The sequence below is a fragment of the Diabrotica undecimpunctata genome, chromosome 2 (genome assembly GCF_040954645.1).
Source record: "Diabrotica undecimpunctata isolate CICGRU chromosome 2, icDiaUnde3, whole genome shotgun sequence".
Lineage (NCBI taxonomy): Eukaryota > Metazoa > Arthropoda > Insecta > Coleoptera > Chrysomelidae > Diabrotica > Diabrotica undecimpunctata.
In genome coordinates, this window is record NC_092804.1 from 88,066,601 (window position 1) to 88,089,758 (window position 23,158).

The window sequence follows — 23,158 nt, forward strand, 5'->3', positions numbered from 1 at the left end:
ACCTTCGAAAGACGCCAACCGGTTATGGTGTACTATCATCGGCTTTCCCCTCGGAATCTTGCTTATTCGGTAGATGACATCGTTGATCTTCTCCATAATGAGGTATGGACCTTCCCAAAACTGCTGCAATTTGGGAGAACAACCTTTTCGCTTCTTGGGATTATACAGCCATACTTTGTCGTTCTTCTTAAAGCAACCCTTTTCGGCTTGTGTATCGTATCGTTTCTTCATTCTGTCGCTAGCGATCTGAAGGTGGGAACGGACCAACTCATGTACATCGTCCATTCTTCTTCGTAATTCGATCACATAATCTTCACCTGCTACATCTTCTCCAGGTTTACATCCAAACTCGAGATCACAAGGTAGTCGCATTTCGCGTCCGAATAGGACTTTGGCTGGTGTCTGGCCTGTTGATTCGTTAACAGCAGATCTGTAGGCCATTGTGAAGACCGGAAGGTATTGGTCCCAGTCTCGCTGATGATCGGACACCATCTTTGTCAAATACTTGCCAACTGTCCTATTCATTCGTTCTACCATACCATCCGATTGCGGATGATACGCGGTAGTTCTTGTTTTCTTCATGCCTAGTCTATCACATATTCCTTGGAATAGATCGCTTTCGAAGTTCCTGCCTTGGTCACTATGTATCTCCAAAGGCACTCCAAATCGGCTGATATATTCTTGGATCAACTTATCTGCAACGGTGGCGGCCTTCTGGTCGGGAAGTGCGTAAATCTCGACCCACTTAGTGAAGTAATCCATTACTACCAGCATGTATTTGTCTATATAGAAAATAATAAAATGTTGTACCCTGTTCTTTATGTTTATTATCCTTTATTGTATTGGAACATCTAGAAGTATAGCAATACATTTTAATTGTTGAACAAAAGAGAAAATAAAAACACTTTTTGTGGTGTGCCACTTAACCATACACAAAATCGTACACACTTTTTGCCTTTATTTAGGCTAACCGCTACTGTTTTTTTCTTCAGCGTTTCTTAATCTAAATTAATGTTATATTTACAATTCTTTCTGGAACGAGCTATAATTTTTCTCAAATAACCATTTTGTGTGGTTTGGTCGCCTTACGGTTTAGCATGCTTTGTCAGATGCTCTTTAAAGTCTCTTTTAATATTAATATCGTTTGAGAACTTTTTACCAGATACTTATATTTCGTTTTGATTTTCAATTTTCTTTTAATGTTAGTTTAAATGGTCCAGTAGTGTGTTCATACAGTTCAGTTATACGGAAAATTAGGTGTTGTTGTACACCTAATTCTTTTACTATCAGTCATAAGTGTATTCATTTGACTCTGTCGAACGCTTTACGATAATCTATAAAACAAATTCATAGTGGGATATTGAATTACCTAGACTTTTATACTTTTTTGGACTTTTATAATAATAGCTTTAAAATTAAATGTTTAGTGAAAATCTCTACGCGACTTATATTTTAATTAAAAATCGACATATCTATTGAAATTAGACAGTAAAAAAGTATGTTAATAAAGATTGATTTATAAATTATTGTAGTTTAAATTCAACTACGCTATGAAACAAATATTGCATTTCATAAACTGCAGTAATCGAAAAATTACAAAGATCCCCTGTTGTTTGAGTTTTCTTTAATTAATAGGGTAACAAACATTATAACCCTACCGAAGGGGCTTCTACTTTCATAAACTGTTACACGATTACTTTATCCGATGTACGTACATATATGAACTAAATGTTTTAGTGACAATGCCTTTTAATAAAAAATACTAATTAATAAAAATGGAAACTTAACTTTTCCAAGTTTATAATAGACACTTCCTTACTTACTTACTTACTTAGTCCTAAGCCTTTCTACCGTTAGGTGTAAGGCTGGTGGGGTTAAGATTTGCACTGTTGTCTCCATGCTATCCGGTCTTGTGTTAGATTTCGTGCACTTTCCCATGTCAATCCTTTCTTCTCAACTTCTTTTCTGATTTCGTCTACCCACCTAACTCTTGGTCTTCCTCGTTTGTTTTTCCCTTGCATTCTCGTTTCAAACACTCGTTTTGTTAATCTTTCATTCGACATTCTACACACGTGTCCGAACCATCTTAGTTGCCCCTCTACTATTTTTTCGTTTATTGGTTCTAGTTTTAGGTTTTGTCTGATTGTTTCGTTTCGTATTTTGTCTGTCCTCTTTCTGTTTGCTATTTTCCTCAGGAACCTCATTTCCATAGCATTGACTCGAGATTTTTGTCTCCCAGTCAATGTCCATGACTCGCTATTATAGATGATTGTAGGTCTAACTACTGATTTAACGACTGCCGTTTTTACCTTCTCCGGTATTTCTTTTTTCCCCAAAAATGTTGTTTTCATAGTGTTAAATAAGCTTCCTGTTCGTCCCATTCTCTCATTTATTTCCATGTCTTGTTTACCGTTTGATTCAATTATTGCTCCTAGGTTTTTAAAATGTTCCACTTGTTCTAGTTGTTTTCCGTTTAATTGTATTGCGTGAGACACTTCCTTATGTTTAAAAATATATAAAACAAGTAATATAAATTACCGCCTTGTTTATTAAAACTAAAAAGTAAAATAAAGTTATGTGTCGGTTAACAATTTATATTTAACTACATTAGCCAAATAATTCTGAAATTCCTCCATGACTAAATTGATGGATATTTAAATAAATTAAATAAAATTCCAAAATGTACCTGCTGTAAAATTTGAAAATCTACTACTAATACAATTATTGGCAACATCTTAGGAGTTTAGAAGTGTACGCAAAATGGTAAATACGGATCCCAAAAATGGTTTATCCTGTTGTGGAGTCCACTTAATCCTACATGTTGGTCGGAATCTACATAAAGCGCTACTTAGATAATAATATACACGGTGTATATTCTACTGGAGTTAGTATAATAACGTTTTAGAACGGAGCTTACATTAACCGCTAGATGTATATATATATATATATATATATATATATATATATATATATATATATATATATATATATAGATCTAGCGGTTAATGTGAGCTCCGTACTAAAACGGTATTATACTAACTCCAGGAGAATATACGCTGTGTATATTATTATCTGAGTAGCGCTTTATGTAGACTCCGATCAACACGTCGGATCAAGTGGACTCCGTAATAGAATAAAACGTTTTTGGGATCCGTATTTAACTTTTCACGTACACTTTTACACTCCTGCGATGTTGCCAATAATTGTATTAGTAGTAGATTTTTAAATCTTATAGCTGGTTCATTTTGGAACTTATTATTTGCTTTACTTATTTTCAAACTTAAAAAACTACCTATTATAAACTTGGAAAAGGCTAGTTTCCATTTTATATATTATTATTTTCTGTTAAAATGCATTTTCACTTAAACATTCAGTCTCTAAATGTATGAACATCGAGTAGAGTAATCGCCTAACGTGTAGAAGCCCTTCGGTAGGATTATAATAAACTACAATAAATTAAAGAAAACTCTGTAAACAGGAGATATTTGTAATTTTTTAATTACTGCAGTTTATGACGTGCAATATTTATTTCAAAAAGTAGTTAAAATTAGACTATAATAATTTATAAATAAATCTTTAATATAAATTTTTGTTGTCTAAATTAAATATGTCGATTTTTAATTAACAAAATATTTGATGCATTAAAGTCGCGTAGAGATTTTCATCAAACATTTAATTTTAAAGCTATTAGTATAAAAGTCTAAAAAAACTATAAAAGTCTGGGGAACATAATATCTCACTGTAGGTTTATTTTATAGATTATCGTAAAGCGTTTGACAGAGTCAAATGGATATACTTATGGCTAATGTTAAAAGAAATATGCGTACAACACCTATTTTCGCTTATGACTGAACTGTACGAACACACTACTTGACCAATTAAAGTAACATTAAAAGTAGATTGAAAATCAAATGTATGTAAGTATCTGAGAAAAAATTTCTCAAACGATATTAATATTCAAGTAGATGTTAAACAGCATCTGACAAAGCATGCCGAACCGTAAGGTGCCTACTGTTAAATATATAAAATATGGATATTTAAAAAAAAATTACAGCTCGTTCCAGAAAGAATTGTAAATATAACCTCAATCTAAAATAAGAAGGAACGTGGAAGAAAAAAATAGTGGTTAACCTAAATACAGAAAGTCAAACAGAAGATGTGATTTGATGTTTTAAAAAAATCTGACACTGAAAACCCTATGAATTTCATGGTATGTATATATAGATTGAGCGCGGCGATGCTTGTACCGTCTGCTGGTCTTTATCGGAAACTTTTACTACTATTTGTATAAGATTTTGTGCAAGGTTAGGTGACAAGTATCATACCACGAAAAGTATTTTTATTTTCTAATTTGTTCAACAATCAAAATGCGTTGCTGTATGTCTATATGCGCCAATACAACAAAGGATAATAAAAATAAAGCACAGGACAGGGTATCAAATTTTAATATTTTCCATGCGATAATCATTATATGTATACCATGGTTGAAATATACGTAAGTATGAATTTAAGTATTTAAAAACAAATATTAATATTATTTATATGAAACTGCTGTTTCACAGAATGGAACTATTTAAAACAGTTTAATTTTCCTTGAATTTGTAAAATTAACCACAAACCATTTACTTTTTTAAATGTCCGAGTACATCTGGCCCCTATCGAAAATCCATGTAAACCAGTAGAACTCAGAGTTCAGTATTATGAAGATCTTGGAAAGATGGTGGCAATAAATACAACATGTGCATGAATCATTGAAAGATATAAATAAAAGATTTGTCAACAGCATAGGCACAAAGTAAATCTATGAAAGTACTAAAAAATAAAAATGGAGAACCCTTAAAAATGTGTGAGCATAAAATGAATACACAATTAATAACATATTTTAGTAATCAAGATTAATGAAAGTATACTATTATCAAGCGGACACAAATCAATGATATATACATTTTGTCAAACAAAAATTTTAATTACAAACAAGTATTAAACAGAAAAAATCAACTGTGGACAAAAATTAATTCAATTATAAAGAAATATAAACAAACCATGAAAATTTGATGATTTGAAGGAAAAAATCTAAAAACTAAAATAAAAGAATCAAGTGGAAACAATCTCATATTAATTTGAAAAATTATAATACCAACATAAAAAATTATAATACCAGAAATAAAAGAGGCTCTATGAGAAAGAAAAATAAAGACACTTTATTGAAAGACGTAAAAGTAAAATGATAAGAAAAACAAAATGCTTATATAGAATGTAGACCGCCGGAGGGTTTGAAACAGATGTGAAAGAGATCAAAAACCAAATCAAAGAATTGATAGAGATTAAGTATTACATCCCTAGAGAAGAATGAATAATATATCACAGATAAATAAACGGAACAACAGAAACAGAATAAACTTGTAACTCCAGAAATATCATTAAATTAATCAACACAAATCGTACGAACTGAAATACGAGATATAATCACACAGTTAATAAATAGAACCCCCATGGAAAAATACAGTAGAGTATGACTATTTTTGTATTCTAACACTATGGTAAGAAACAGTTAAAAATCTAATATTTTTTCTCTACAGTAAAATGCTAAGGTAAGCGTCACGGAACTAGCACCACAAGATGACGTCGTGAATGGTAGCTTCATAGAATAGCGGCTCTTGACATCGATTCACTACTCTTGATCAATTCGTTATTAGTCATCATATATTTACTCTAAAAATAACTAACAAAATATATACATTAAACGAGAAGTAAAATTTAAAAGAATAAATGTCACTAGAAGATTTGATTCGTAACGATTATCAAAATTTAATAAAAGTTATAAATGTCATTTGATTATTAACAACATTAAATCAATGTATGTTGTCTGTTGACAACATACATCTGACATTGGAGGGTAAGTCGTTAGAGAAGGTCGACATAAAAGAGGAAATAATGGTCAAAATTGAAATACCTCGGAGTGAAACGATAAATACTTTCTTCTACGAATCATCATGCAAGGAATAATAGAAAGAAGAAAAGTCTTGGAAAGAAAGAAAAAATCTGGCTGAGAAATATTAGAGATTCGACCAACCTCAGTGTTGAACAAATATTTCACATTGCAAAAGTTAGGTAAGAGTTTAAAAAAGTAATCGCCAACCTTCAATATTGTCTTCATTATATTGTGCCTTATTTATAAAATACAGCTAAATAAGAAAATAAAGCTTACTATATTTTTACTTATTACATTCATAAAAAAATATCGAAAGTAAAATTTAACACGTTTCCATGGCCTTGTAGTGAAATTTTACTTCTTATTACGATACCGGATCCTGTAAAATTTTAAATACATTAAATCTACCGTAAATTATATAAAACATTTTCTTAGATTAAAATGAAAACTTCTTAATATTCAGGTAATATATCGTTCACAATTATGTGATAATGTGTAGGTGTCAATATTATTTGAAAAGAGATTTATAAAGCAGTAGCTTTTATGGTGTTACCTCCATTTTGAGTCCTTAAAATGTGTAAGTAATAGTGTCGGAATACGGTCCTGGGGGACCCCAGGTGCCCCCCCCCCGCGGAAATAATTCTGCTCCCCGATACCAGGTAGCAGTCCCGAAAACATTAAAACTGCTACACTCATGCTTCTCATTATCCAACAATTAGCCAGTCCAGAACTATACGCATTATTATGGTACTGATATTGCTGCTGCTCCTCATAAGTGAATAGAATATGCAAGGAAGGTTTTGACAATTTAATAGGATTTTGTGTGTTAGAATATTATTTCTCTGAGAAAGTGAAGAATATCTATTTGCTATCCGGATTTAATCCATAAATTAAATAATAGAATGCTATAAAATAATGCTAGTAGCAGCAAAAAAAGCGGTCTAATAGTCACTAATGAGAAAATCAAATAAATGTTTAACATACAAAAGAGAGGATCTAGAGTAGGGCATAACGGAACAATAAAGCCATATAATTTTGAAGATTGCAGCGTCTTAGATATCGTAGGTAACGTTGTTACATAAGAAATAAAAGGAAAAATTCAGGTAGCTAACTGATTTATATGTATATATAACCCTCTTTTAAATCCAGAAGTTCGAGTCCAGAAATTCGAATCCCTAAAATCAGGATATATAAAATAGTGATCAAACCAGTGCTAATGTGTGGATACGTGACGAGAACGTATTAATTAGACCAGGATTGCTTGAAAAGCCATCAGAGGTATTTTCCGACTTACAGAGGTCCGAGTACTAACCAATACCGAACAGAACTAATTCCGAGATCAAACACATATATAAAGATAGCAACGTCGTACAAGAAACTAAATCTCAATGCTAAAGTTGCGCTGGCTTTATCCAAAGACTCTATAATAACTGCATTGCCAAGTTAAGTTGGGAGGATGCCCCAAAAGAAAAAATGCCCTTAGGACTTCCACAAATGGAGGGGGAGGTAACATATGGTCAGATTTAGGAATAATGAGACTATCTACCGACCCATTATATTTATCAACACCCGCTATCCTACCTACAATCAATACTTATCTGTTGTGGACTATCAAATCAATTACATATAATTTAAAAAAAATTATCCTAGAAAAGGCACTTCAGAAATATTGACATAAATTTTAAAAACGTCATTTACGTGGCTGTATTTTCAAAAAGGCAATAGAATCTTGTTGCGTTCTGACTATACGATGACGATAATCTTTATATAACATATAGGGAGAAAGAGAGAATAATGTTTGTTCAATTTAGAAATCGCTGGTTTTCTCCCTTTTAAATTGGGTATGTATATGTATTACCATAGAAAATAAAAGCAAGAGAACTATAATTATAATAATAGTCTCCCGTTTTATACCGCTGTCGCGGCTTTGGGAGTATAGCAGGGTAGTCTGCTATATCTAGGGCCTACGGTATACAAGGAAGGTAACATGGCCAGTGCTACGCTTCAACCGTCTATTATTACCCCTGGTTTTATCCAAGGTACTCATTTTTATTCAGGCTGAGTCGACCTGGGGCCTATAGACATTTTTAAAATGTCTAGATGTTCTTGCCGGCGGTGGGATTCGAACCCCGGACCACCAGCTTGCGAGTCAAGCATCCTACGGCTTGCGCTACGCAGTCCCGAACTATAATTATGAAACGAAAGGATTACGAAATGAAAAGATTATATAAATCCCTTATATTTACACAGACTGGTTTACAAAAGGTGAACGAATGAGCATAAAAACACAACTGTTTTAAAAACTTAATATTATTAGACGAATTTAGGATCAATTTCACTCAAAATATGATATTCTAAAATATGATACGACAGAAAAAAAGGCAATGACTTTTACAGCTGATTGCCACATAAATATCAATGTATTATAAATATGATGATTGAAATATGAAACCCAAATATGATGATTTTGCCACAGCATAAATATGAATATTGTCTCGTACTGTTATATAGCAATTTGTTGTCACATTTTAAACTGTTTATTTCCTTATTATCCATATATGAGTTGTAAACCGATATTACAAGCTCATTTACTTTTCACAAAGAGACTATATTAAGTACAGTTATTACTAAACAAATCTGACTCGAAATATCGTCTAAAAGTAACAGTATGTAAAATTTAAATTTTTATGGATTTCAAAGTAGAAGTCTTCACGAAATTTGAAGTTACAATAAGACCACCGCAATCGAGCGTACTCTTACTCTGGATAATGAATAATGATTTAATCGGTTAATTCTTCAATCACCCGTTCAATATGATTTTTGTCAAATCGGTCCTTTTTAGGACCAACTATTCTACTTATGTCTATAAATATTAAGGACATATCTACAGATAAACACACTCTACTTTACTTAAGCTTATCAGACATATACGCTTAACACAAATGTGACGCATTTCTACTGCAGGAAGCAAATAGAGGGCCAAACCTAGGGTATTTGGTATTAAGCTAATCGCTGAAAATAACGAAATAAACATAATAAATGCTGGCAAAGAAGCAAAGAAAAACTTAAAAGGAGAGAGGACAAAACCAGTCAGCTGAGGAAACCTTTCAACGATGTTGAGTTTGGATTCACTATCCACGTATATTATGAACAATAATACGGCTCCTGACTGAGGATCTAAACACAAAACTAATTATAACATTTGGACAAAAAAATACAACAATGGCTAATATCCAAAGTCTGTAGACAAGCAAAGCAAAAACAAAGTTGTTGCCTTGCTTAAACCTGACAAAAACCCCAACGACCACAAAAGCTATCGGCCAATACATCTTTTTATTTTTTCAGCTATACACAATACTTCTGCATATGATCCTTAATATAAACCGATAATAGAAGAAAAACTTAAATTTAAAGATAAAAGTGGCTATATATGACAGGGTAGATCATGTTCGTCACACATACTAAATCTTCCCCAACACAGCGAAGACGGATATAAAAAATATCAGACATGAGGAGTGGTATTTATCAATCTAAATTCTGCTTACGACACCTTAAATTAAAGGACATTTCTCCAAAATCTATGTGATATCCCCTTAGGTAATAGAACATCAGAAGATTTTCCGTATCACTCAATGGTAAGAAAAGATGAAGATGGAGAACGTAGAAGAACGGTCTCCTTTGGGGTACCGTAATGGCACCTACACTGTATAACATTTACACAACCCATACCAGTAAATACTAGGACTTTTATTATGTAGACGATACATCTATTGTTGCACAACCAAAAACTTTTGTTGCTGAAGTGGAGAAAAATCTAAATCATATCTTAAACACAATAAAAAACACAAATTTAAACATATACCTGAACCAATAGTGTCATGAAATCATTAAACACACTTTGTAATTTACAGAACTTTGTTTAAAACTAAATGGCAAACCAGAACCAGAAAAATAGTATTCTCCGCGAACTTGTCAGCTAAAAATGGGAAGCACATCCTTCCACTCTTAAAACGTAGACGCTTGAACTCTATGCTTCTGCTGCCGAATATAGCTTGCTTGTATGGGTGACATCAATACATACTTGACACGTAGATTTAGCTGTAAATTAGTCAGCCAAATTCAGCGGATATTAACACTCTCATCCATACATAAGCTCTACAATATCGTAGTTATCAATCCACCTAATACCCGAAGATAAGTAGCTAGAGAACAAAAGAAACAAAGTCTAGATTCGTAACATCCACTCCACGAATAACAACCCATTTTATGACTAGAATCGAGGAAAAACTGGCTAGATCATCACATCTGCAAGATGTACAAAAAAAATAAGCTGCTTCTCGCCATCTGAACCCTCAAAAGGAACTTCCTTATGGTAGTTATCTTCCTTAAATCTGCCAGGAGGACTCTTGCCTGCAAACTCCGGTTAACCTGTGTAAATTTGGGGTGATACAAGATTCATTACACTTTCTTAGTTGACTTTGCCATTCAAATCGCTCTTTTCTGAAGGGACAAGGTTTATTTATTTGAACTGAACATGTAAAGTACAGTCAGTAATCTATTACTTATAAAGATCATTGCAAATTTGACATTAGCTACACTTATATTGACTACATATTACCCCTAAATAGGAGATAAAACATTCAGAAGTATGTAATATGGGTGAAGTGGTATAATTCTTGTTAGATAAATTAAGCATTCTTCCCTTTTTTGTGCACTACTATCCATTTTTACACAAAAAATATCTATTTAAGCACTTAAATATTTATTTTGAGATAACCTTCTATCCAGAATTATATGTAGTACACAGATAAAACCAGAAATAAAATAATAAAAAATCTGTATACAAGATATCATAAAACATTGGATGAAATAAAAAAACTTCTTATTTATCGAATTCTTAAATAAAACGTATAAAGACATACTCACGTTAACAAAATACATTAGGAAATTTCCGCATATGAAAAAAATCCAATTTGGTAACGAAATCCTTTTGTATCTATAAAGCTATTTTTAGAAAAGCACCCAAAAACAGGTAGTTAATAGTATACATATCTGTTACACACTGTAATGCGTATGAACGATAACAAAAATAAGGAGTCCATATCAACCGTTCAGACTATACGCGAGATGTATACAGCTTAATGTAAACTAAGTTTAACGAGTTACCAAACTATCAGAGCTTACTTAAACCGATATACCTATGGTTCCAATATACAGTGAAAAAGATCTGAACGACCCCTATAAGATATACACGTGAACTAAGCAATATACATTTATGATACAGGGGTACTTAAGGGCTCCACAAAATTTTTAAAAATTATGAAACTATACATGTTGACGAATCGACAGAGCCAATATTATGGAATGGTCAAGTGAGCTCCGTATATCGGTGTCCAGTTGACCACGGAGCTCACTTGAACCTGAATTTTAACATGGGCGGAGTCCACTTTATGCCGTAGATATATATATATATATATATATTTATATATATATATATATATATATATATATGTATATATATATATATATATATATATATATATATATATATATATATATATATATATATATTGTTATGATTGTTTATTTTGACTTTAATCTTAGTTTATTGAGCCAAAAAAAAAAATATAACTTATTTATTATCAATAGTAAAATAAACTCCTTATATTACCTGTTTCGATGGATTCAAAGATTTTCTAGTTGTCTTTTATCGGGATAGAGAAGAAAGGATAAGAATAAAAAATATATTATATTACAAAAATTTACGTTTCTTTATTTTATATGAACGAATAAAACAATTATCATATCTGTCGTTATCTTATCAATCAGCATACAAGAAAATAAATCAAATTTTGATAATAATAAGATTTTAAATCTACATACATTTATATTACGTTAAAACCAATTTTACTTAAATTTTTCTTTACTTGACACAAGAAACAACAAAACTTTAAACTTTTGATTAGCCTAACAAAACCTCAGTTCTTAAATTTGAATGCTAATGACCATGATGTCAAAACGATCCTTCACAGATATAAAATTCAATTGTACAAACACTTACAGCTTATTTTCTTATTGAGTTGTATGTTGAAACATACCCAGAAAAATCCAGTCTCCTTCACGATGTGATCTCTCCTCTTTGGCACCTCGGCTCCTTCCTAACGTCTCTGCAAACCTCCTGCAGACTACACAAAAAACACCTGACTCACTTCTCCAAACTCAGCTACTTATTTATGACACAAGGACCTCTTTTTGTCAACTTTATGCCGTAAAAATACATTCACATATACTTCACAAAATGCCCACGGTAGATACAAGGACCTCTTTTAATCTACTTGTTATCTCCTTCTGCAAAACTATCCACTTCTTTTCGTTACGCCGGTATCCAAACTCACGAACCACACTCTATCTGGAGACAAACGACTTTTTCTTTCGATGACCAAATTATAACTGCCTCCTCCGGTCTCATGATCCGCTCACCAATTCCCATTTAAAAACGACCGTCCAATCAAAAGCTCAAATTGTGTTTACCATGATTTTGGAAAAGCCTAATTTCGGTTTCAGAGAAAAACTAAATAGCTTACTTTAAAATTGGTTTTGTCAATACACAATTTTTACATATTTCAAAAGATTAGAATATGGCCATTTAATACTCGACTATACAAACAATGAAAAGATTAACTTACAGGTAAAATGTCTTCTAATTCTAAACAAAGGTTTTTTGATAATTTTGTTTGAAACGGAAAAAGGTCGTTTGCCAAACAAATTTCTATTCTTATCTACACTAAATCTTATCTTAAATTACTATATACATTTTGGTTTATAATGATATCTTAAAATTTTATTCCGATGGATCATTTTATTTATTTTTTTCTTTGGTTGGGAAAGAAAAAGTATGACAAATCCCCGCCTTTGCATATGATAAAAATTACTGAATTATGCAGGGATTTTTCTCTATGCAAAAACAGTACCAGTATTTTATTCATAATATTTGTAAACATCGTTGATATTATAAATTCCCCTAATCTTGTCTGATTCTATGTGCTTTAACTCATAACTATTTATCCCATTCTCATTGTTTACTATGTACGGACCCTCAAAAACAGGCATTAACTTTCCGCATACGTTGCTAGGTATGTTGGACACGCGCAATGCTCTCACCATAACCTTCTCACCTTTTTTGAAAGTAACTGGTCGTCTTTTCCTATTTTGGTCTTGCCCCTGGATATATTTTTCGTTTGCTCTCCACAATCTCCTCTGCACATTTTCCATTATCTGTGTGTATTCCTTTTGTTCTCTATCTTCCCATGGCCTTAGTGGCATTATACCCTGCATTATATATTCTGGGGTCTCTTTCGTTACAGTGCTCGGGATGGTATTTAGATACGTTTTTACTTCGGCGACTTTCCTATCCCATCGTCGATGTTGACCCTCTGTTGTAATCCGTAGAAACTTCGTCACTTCCTGTATAAAACGTTCCGAAGGATTACTCTGTGGATGTCTGATGCTAACAAAATTTGTCTCTATTCCCCGTTCTCGAAGTTGTCCCTTGAAACGATCATTTCTAAAATATGTTGCATTGTCTAGAAGAATCCTTCTTGGTGTTCCTACGGTGGCTATAAAATTGTCGATTTTTCTCATTATTTCTTCCCCTTTCGTGGTACGGCAACTGTATAATTTTACATATTTGGAAAACACATCTACCATGACTAAAACATGTTTATTCCTCTTCGTCGTCATAATTAGATCGCTTAACATATCTATTGCTACAATATCTAAATTGTTCCGGGATATAATATTTTTTGTAACGTTTTCATTTTTGAAATTTCTAATTTTATATTTTTGACAGATCTGGCACTTTTGTATAATTTCTTTTGCGATACGCCACCGATATGTCCATTGTCTTCGTGTAAATTTTTTACAATCTTCTCTGCCAATGTTTGTGTCACCAAATATAGTTCCCTTCCGTCTATTCTCTTGAAATATATGTCGTTTTCTATTTCCGCTCTTCTTTTTTCTCTTTCCTCCAATTCTCCTTGGTCTCTTCTTATTTCATTTAATGAGAATACACCTTCTTCTTGTGTCAAGATGTTTAGTCCCACATGTAACGTAATTGCTTCCTTTTTTCCTGTGTCTTCATCCCGTGTTAGCGCGTCGGCTATGATATTGTCTTTTCCTTTGATATACCGGAATTCAAAATCGTACTCCTGTAGTAATAGAATGCCTCTATGTATCCGATTATTCACCAATCGGTTCTTCATGATGTGAACCAAAGCGGCATGATCCGTCTCGATTGTAAATTTAGCTCCCAATAAGTAATATCTTAATTTGTTTACACAAAATAGTACACTGGCAAATTCCAATTCTGTCACACTATATTTTCTTTCGTGAGTCTTGGTCATCCGAGATATAAAACATATTGGCACTTCTTGGTCGTTTTGTATCTGTGACAAAACTCCTGCAAACTTTTGTATTGACGCATCAGTACGGAGTATGAATGGTAGATTATAATTGGGGTGGTATATTTTTGTTCCTTTTGCAAATTCTTGTTTTAATATTTGAAAAGCCTTCTCCTGTTCTTCTTTCCAATTCCATTTTATCCCTTTCTTCAGCAATTTTATTAGAGGAATTTCCTTTTGGCTTAAATCGGGAATTAGTTTTTTTAAATAATTGATCGTGCCAAGAAAACCTCTCAATGTTTTCAAATTCGTTGGTCTTGGATATTCATCAATGAGCTTGACTCGGTCTTCGGCTAAGCTAACTGTTGTAGTGTCCAATTGAAAACCTAGATAAATTACTTCCTTTTGGAAAAATTGACATTTTTCGATGTTTAATTTTAATCCCGATCTGTCCAATTCTTCTAGAATTATCTTTATATGTTTCATATGGCTCTGTATATCTCGTGAAAAAATCAACAGATCATCGATGTAATGGACTATGAAATCTTCGTATCGATTTAAAATAGAATGTAGAGCCCGTACCAATGCTGCACAAGCGCTTTGTAAACCAAAAGGCACTACCTTGAACCTGTATACAATACCATCAATTGAGAACGCGGTATAGTTTCTACATTTTTCAGCTAAAGGTATCAACCAAAAACTATGCTTTAAATCAATTTTAGAGAATATGTGTGATCCTGTAATTCTTCCAAATATGGCCTCGATGTTTAGAGGTGATTCATATTGTGATACCGTGTGCTGGTTGATATTTCTGGCATCTAAACATAGTCTTAATTATCCACTGCTTTTTTTTACTATCACAATTGGATTAATATACGGTGAATCACATCGTTCAATTATTTGATCTTCCAACATTTTATTAATTTCTTCTTTCACCTGTTTTCGATATTTATATGGGATCGGGTAAGTCTTCGATCGAAAGTTTCCCAAGTTTTTTACCTCAAAAGAATGTTCGTACTTTTTTGCCACTCTGTTTTCCTCATTTATTAAAGTTTCGTGTTCTTTTAACATCAGACGCACCTCACTTTCTCTTTCTTCTCCACATATCAATTTTCTTTCTTTTTCCTCAGATTCTTGACACATATTCATCGCACATTTTTCCTCCTCTTTTTCATCAATCTCTTCCTTAAATACCACTGTTTCAATCATATCCTTTTCATTTTCCTTTGTTGACACTATTTCTTCTTCTTCTTCGGGGCTCATCCCTTCTTTTGAGGAATCTCCGGTATTGACTTCCTTTATCCTTTTCTTAAGTTTTCTTCCTTTTCTTCTTTGTCCTTGCTTCGTTGCCAAATTCATTTCCACTGTTTGTTCTTTTTCCGACTTATGAATTTTATTATTCCCATGTTCATTTTCCTGTTCTCCTTCTTTTTCTTCTGTTAGTTTCATCGTATTATTTTTGAAATCTATGACTACATGTTTTTCTGCCAGTTCGTCCACTCCTACAATCATGTCATGCGACATGTTTGGCATTATTACACATTGTAGTGCATACATTTTCTCATCCAATCGTACCCTCACTCGTATTCCTTCATTTATCGTTGCCAATGTCCGTTTATTTGCACCCACCAAATTTACCCTTGGTATTTTGTAAATTAAATTTGTCAAACTCACTTCTTCTATTAATTTTCTGTTTACCAATGTTATTTCTGAACCGGTGTCTATCAAAATTTTGATTGGTCTATTTTTTATGAAACCATCTACAAATTTTAAGTTAACTCCTCTTCTTTCCTCATTATTTCCTGCTAATTTAATGAATTCCTTCGGGTGACAAAAAATTCCTGCCTGGTTTTTTCGTTTTAGTGGGTGCTTTCGTGATTTCTTCTTTCATCGCTGTGTCTTTCATTCTCATTTTCCTCTATTTGTGTATGATTTACCTCTCTTCTGTTTTCTTTTGGTCTGTCATATCCGTTCCGGTTTCCACGATATTCCTGTTCATTTCGTCTATTGTAATTTCTGTTTTCGGGATATGCGCGTGTGTTATTTCTGTTGTGATTTTCTTGATATCTGTCCTCATTCCATAGCCGATTTCTGAAATCATCATTTCCTCTTCTGTTTCTATTTTCGTTTCCCCTCCTGGGAATAAATTCTCGTCTAGTGTAATCCCTCCTAAAATTTTGTCCTCTCTCTCTGTATTCCTGAGTTTCTCGGTGTCTGTAACTTTCTTGTGACCTTCTTGCTCTTTTTTCCTGTATCCGTGATGCCCTTATTTGTAGGAATTGGCATAAACTATCGATGTCTTTGTAGTTTTGTAGATTGATTTGATCTTCAATTGTGTCATCAAAGTGTCTTGCAATCAACTCTACTAATTGCTCGGATGAATAATTGTATTGCAGATGTTTTGCGTTATTGTACATTTGCAATGCGTATGTTTTTTCTGATATACCCATTCTCTCATGGTATTTCCCATTTTGCAATTCCTTGTTTATCTGTAATTGCTCTGTCTTTCCCCAGAAAAAACTCAGAAATTTATTTTCAAATTCTTGCCAATTTTCAAATTCCTCCACTTTGCTGTCGAACCATAGACACGCCTCATCTTTGAGATGATTTCTGATCATTTCCTTAGCTGTCTCAAAATTTCCCATGTATTGTATCTTCTTCTTTAGATTATTCATGAACGGTACGGGGTGCAGTTTTCTTACATCCCCGCCAAACTGTAATTTCGCTTCGCTTGTTCCATGGATGATAACTTCTTTTCTCTCTACTCCTCTTAGTTCAATTTCTGCCATTTGTTTTTCATTTTGCTTTAATCTCCTTTCTACTTGTTTCCTGTTGTCTTGTAGCGCCATTTCAAATTTTTCTTCTAACTGTTCTAATTCCTTTTTCTGGACAGTATTAATATCTTTCATTTTAGTTTCTATTTCTTCTCTTTGCATCTATAGTTTCCTCTCTGTTTCTTCTCTGACTTTTTCTAAACAGACTTTTACATCATTTTCATATTTGTCCAAATGCTTTTCCATTTTCCTATAATTTTCTTCTAATTTTTGTTCATAGTTTTCCAGACGCTGCTCTATATTCCTGTTATTTAGTTCTATTGCTTGCCTTGTTTCCCGTTGGTTTTCTTCCATTGTTTGTTTTGTTTAATCCATTATGTGTTTTGTTTCCAGTTGATTTCTATCCATTTTTTGAGACGATTCTTGTATTTGTTGTGTCTGTATTTGCATCATAGCTAATAATTTTTCTAACATCCCTGTTTCTTTTCTTTCCTCCATTATTGTAGCATTTCCTTCATTATCCGATCCTTCATCTATAATTGTTTCCTCTTCTATCTTATCCTCTTTCCTTTCTTGCGTTTTGCTTTGACTCCTTGTGGTCGACATGTTCGTTATATTATTTATCCCCGCCAAATATGAAGCTTTGAAATTTGTGCAATAATATCCCCGCCAAATATGAAATTCGAGTAATGTTGCAAAGACAAAAACTTTTCCTCTTATCCCAAATGCAATAAATTCAAATAAATGCAATAAAATTTTAAAACTTTTGTCAGTTGTAAAAATCAATCAAATATCATAAATTATATCATGTAAAAATTTGTACCTAGAGAAATTTGAAATGTAATGTAATAAAAGCAAATATTATAAACTTTAACCATCGGCAAATAAATTTTCAATCAATCTGCTTTCTTTCTCTATCCGTTTAAATTTTAACTAGAAATACTTTCTACGCCTTACACGTTGGGGGCCATTTGTTATGATTGTTTATTTTGACTTTAATCTTAGTTTATTGAGCCAAAAAAAAAAATATAACTTATTTATTATCAATAGTAAAATAAACTCCTTATATTACCTGTTTCGATGGATTCAAAGATTTTCTAGTTGTCTTTTATCGGGATAGAGAAGAAAGGATAAGAATAAAAAATATATTATATTACAAAAATTTACGTTTCTTTATTTTATATGAACGAATAAAACAATTATCAAATTCTGTCGTTATCTTATCAATCAGCATACAAGAAAATAAATCAAATTTTGATAATAATAAGATTTTAAATCTACATACATTTATATTACGTTAAAACCAATTTTACTTAAATTTTTCTTTACTTGAAACAAGAAACAACAAAACTTTAAACTTTTGATTAGCCTAACAAAACCTCAGTTCTTAAATTTGAATGCTAATGACCATGATGTCAAAACGATCCTTCACAGATATAAAATTCAATTGTACAAACACTTACAGCTTATTTTCTTGTTGAGTTGTATGTTGAAACATACCCAGAAAAATTCAGTCTCCTTCACGATGTGATCTCTCCTCTTTGGCACCTCTGCTCCTTCCTAACGTCTCTGCAAACCTCCTGCAGACTACACAAAAAACACCTGATTCACTTCTCCAAACTCAGCTACTTATTTATGACACAAGGACCTCCTTTTGTCAACTTTATGCCGTAAAAATACATTCACATATACTTCACAAAATGCCCACGGTAGATACAAGGACCTCTTTTAATCTACTTGTTATCTCCTTCTGCAAAACTATCCACTTCTTTTCGTTACGCCGGTATCCAAACTCACGAACCACACTCTATCTGGAGACAAACGACTTTTTCTTTCGATGACCAAATTATAACTGCCTCCACCGGTCTCATGATCCGCTCACCAATTCCCATTTAAAAACGACCGTCCAATCAAAAGCTCAAATTGTGTTTACCATGATTTTGGAAAAGCCTAATTTCGGTTTCAGAGAAAAACTAAATAGCTTACTTTAAAATTGGTTTTGTCAATACACAATTTTTACATATTTCAAAAGATTAGAATATGGTCATTTAATACTCGACTATACAAACAATGAAAAGATTAACTTACAGGTAAAATGTCTTCTAATTCTAAACAAAGGTTTTTTGATAATTTTGTTTGAAACGGAAAAAGGTCGTTTGACAAACAAATTTCTATTCTTATCTACACTAAATCTTATCTTAAATTACTATATACATTTTGGTTTATAATGATATCTTAAAATTTTATTCCGATGGATCTTTTTATTTATTTTTTTCTTTGGTTGGGAAAGAAAAAGTATGACAATATATATATATACATATATATATATATATATATATATATATATATATATATATATATATATATATATATATATATATATATATATATATATATTTATATATATATATATATATATATATATATATATATATATATATATATATAATTATCTTAGACCACTCGACACTGAGGAGTAGGCAGATTGAGACCTCAGTGCCGAGAGACAGTTCTAGTTCTTGCAATACAGAACACGATACTGGTACGTCTCGAGTGAGGGGAGTAGGCAGATTGAGACCCCGAACTCGAACCGAACCGTATCACTCTTGATAATGGCTCCAAAATGGGTGCCGAAACGTCGAGTAATAAATTCTCAACGCGGTTCTTCCCGAGAACTAAGTAATTTTCATATATATATATATATATATATATATATATATATATATATATATATATAGCAAAGAGCGTAAAGCATCACTTAAAACGAGTTTTAACAAAAGTTAATTTACTTTCGAGGAATTCACTACTATTCTCTCGCAGATAGAGGCAATTTTCAATTCTCACCCCTCTGCCCTCTAAGTAACGATCCTAATCTTACTCCATTAAACCCAGCTATTGAGTAAATAATATTGAGTAAATTATACAGTATTTATATTTATAGTTCGAGTTATAATTTAGTACTTAAGTACTTAAGTACTAACTTATAACTCGATATATGTACTTAAGTACTTCAGTTAACTACTACATATTGAGTTAAGTTATGAACTATTTACACCTGTATATCTTATAAACTCTTTTTCATCTGTTGTTATTTTAGGGAAATGATGAAGCCTTAGAAGTAGTAAGGCGAAAAATCTTCAATTAAACTAATGGTAGTCGACTTCTTTTTTTTTATTTGCCAACCTGAATGACCGATTAAACCTCTGAATTCACTTGTTGAATACCTTTGAATATATATATATATATATATATATATATATATATATATATATATATATATATATATATATATATATATATATATATATATATATATATATATATATATACAGGGTGTTTCAAAAAGGTATGTCATAAATTAAATCACGCATTCCGGGGACAAAAATAAATTGATTGAATCCAACTTACCTTAGTACAAAAGTGTACACAAAAAAAGTTACAGCCCTTCGAATTTACAAAATAAAAATTGTTTTTTTGCATTATCTCCTAAACTACTTGACATTTTGTAATAAAAATGGATACGTTACTTTCTTGTTCTGAAAGCATTTTTTATACAAAAGAAACAACAAAATCTAAGCGCACAGAAAAATTTTAAGGGGGGTGTGCAGCCCTAAATCCCACCAAACTTTTGTGTACGTTCAAATCAAATGAATTTTGGGACATCATTAGTTTAACACATTATTTTTAAAAATTTTTTGCCTCTTTCACTTTTTCGAAAAACTAGTTTTTCATAAAACAGTTGGTCATAAAATTACAATTAGTTTCTACGGATACAATAATTACAATCATTTCCATCAATAATAGTCAATAATTTGAAGCTATCATTTATTGTGTGAATAAGATTAATATTAAAAATTTTGATATTACAATGGCCTACACATTTCAGGAAATGGCAGATATGCATTTAACTTTGGGTAAGTTGGATCAGATTAAATTACGATTTCAATAAACTATCGGGAATATCGTAAGTGAATGTCAAGGAAATAGTGCAGCAGCCGCAAGGCGTTATGCAGTAAAATACCCCAATCGAAATACACCCGATAGACGATTATTTCTGACCATTGATCGTCGTTTCCGAGAAACGGGTACACTACAACCTCAAGTTGCTGGCAATAATGGTGGTCCAATAATGGATGCAACTGATGAAGACATTTTCGAAATCATTGAAGAAGTCCCTGGAACAAGTATAAGGATAATAGCTGCTCAACTAAATCTTCCTCATGTAAAGGTTTGGAGGCGTTTGAGGGATCAGCTACTTAAATCCTATCACTTAACAACTGTTTAAGAGTTATTGGTTGAAAATTATCCTAAAAGGATTGGATTTTGCGATTGGTTGTTAATGAAAAACACTCGAAATGTTAATTTTATTAGAAATATTTTTTGTACCGACGAGACTACCTTCAGTAGAAATGGAATAACAAACCATCATAACGAGCACATTTGGGCCGACGAAAATCCTCATGCCAAAAAAACGATTCATCACCAAAGGACTTTCAAAGTTAATGTTTGGGCAGGAATTGTGGATAACAATCTAATAGGCCCAGTATTTGTTCCCAACAATTTAAATGGTGATAATTATTTGCAGTTCTTGGCAAACCATTTACAAGAGTATTTGGAAGAAGTGAATATTGCAATAAGATAAAATATGTGGTTTCTACAAGATGGCGCTCCACCGCATTACAGTAATGAAGTCCGGGAATACCTTTGTAGGCAGTATCCTGGTCGGTGGATTGGAAGGGGTCGTGACGCACCTGTTTCTTGGCCACTCAGAAGTCCAGGTCTTACCCCCTTAGACTTTTGCTTTTGAGTGTATTCTGTAACAATAGAGGACGAACAACAATTGGGGGTTAGAATAATTGAAGCTGCAAATCATTTCGTCAGAAAAATATGATTTTTCAGCGCATTCGGTCTTCCTTATTAAAACGATACCGAATGTGTATTGAAGAAAATGGGAGTCATTTTGAACATTTTTTGTAACATCATATTTATAGAGGTTATAGACATTTTTTGTACTTGTTAATTCATTTAAGCCATTTATTTAGTTGCACTTAATTTTTTAAAGGTTACTGAAAAGGTGTAACTCAATAAAAACTGTTTTTTTGAAAAAAGTAATAAGAGGCAAAAAAGTTTTAAAAATAATGTGTTATACTAATGATGCCACAAAATTCATTTGATTTGAACATACCCAAAAGTTTGGGAGATTTAGGGCTGCACACCCCCCTTAAAATTTTTCTGTGCGCTTAGATTTTGTTGTTTCTTTTGTATGAAAAATGCTTTCAGAACAAGAAAGTAACGTGTCCATTTTTATTACAAAATGTCAAGTAGTTTAGGAGATAATACAAAAAAACAATTTTTATTTTGTAACTTCAAAGGGCTGTAACTTTTTTTGTGTACACTTGTGTACTAAGGTAAGTTGAAACACTTTTTAAACTTTTTGAAACACCATATATATATATATATATATACAATATATTATATGTAATATGTTCAACAGTATTTTTTGTTTTTAGGCGTTGACCGAAATGGCTCGTCAAAATAACGGACAAGTGATCTGCCCTAAAACTAAAGAAGTGTTTCAATTTAAGAAGGTAGAAAAAGTATTCGTTATGTAATGTGATATTGTAAGTACTCAGTACTGTTTTAGTATGTTTTCAGAATATATCTTATGTATATATTTATTTTTAGACACCTAAAACTTATTTTAAATGTGAATATTGCTACATATATTAAGTGAAATATAATTATTAATATCAACCCAAATAAAAATTTAAAACATCACCCTAGATATTTTAATGGGTAAACTATTTTGTCTCGTGCAAGTTTGTTTAAAATGAGGTCACCCTCTGAGTCTGTAACGATAACTTGAAACTGAAACTTCGGAAACGCATGATTAAATGTTACATATGGTCAGTTGTCTTAAATATTGTCGAAGCATAGACATAAAAAGTATCTACTACTCTAACGGCTTGGGAGGCTTTTGAAATGTGTTTGTATAGACGAAAAGTTAAAATATCGTGGACAGCGAACCAAACAAACGAGGCAGTTCTCAACAG

General features: G+C 32.2%; 1 protein-coding gene across 1 annotated transcript in view; it reads left to right on the forward strand.

Moving 5' to 3' along the window:
- Window positions 1-22,883, forward strand: part of Kaz (E3 ubiquitin-protein transferase Katazuke) — a 369,805-nt gene extending 346,922 nt beyond the window's left edge. The window contains exon 7 of the mRNA XM_072523188.1: window positions 22,616-22,883. Coding sequence (XP_072379289.1) covers window positions 22,616-22,717 — 102 coding nt within the window. The 3' untranslated portion in view covers window positions 22,718-22,883. The remainder of the gene's footprint in view (window positions 1-22,615) is intronic.
- Window positions 22,884-23,158: the final 275 nt, after the last annotated feature.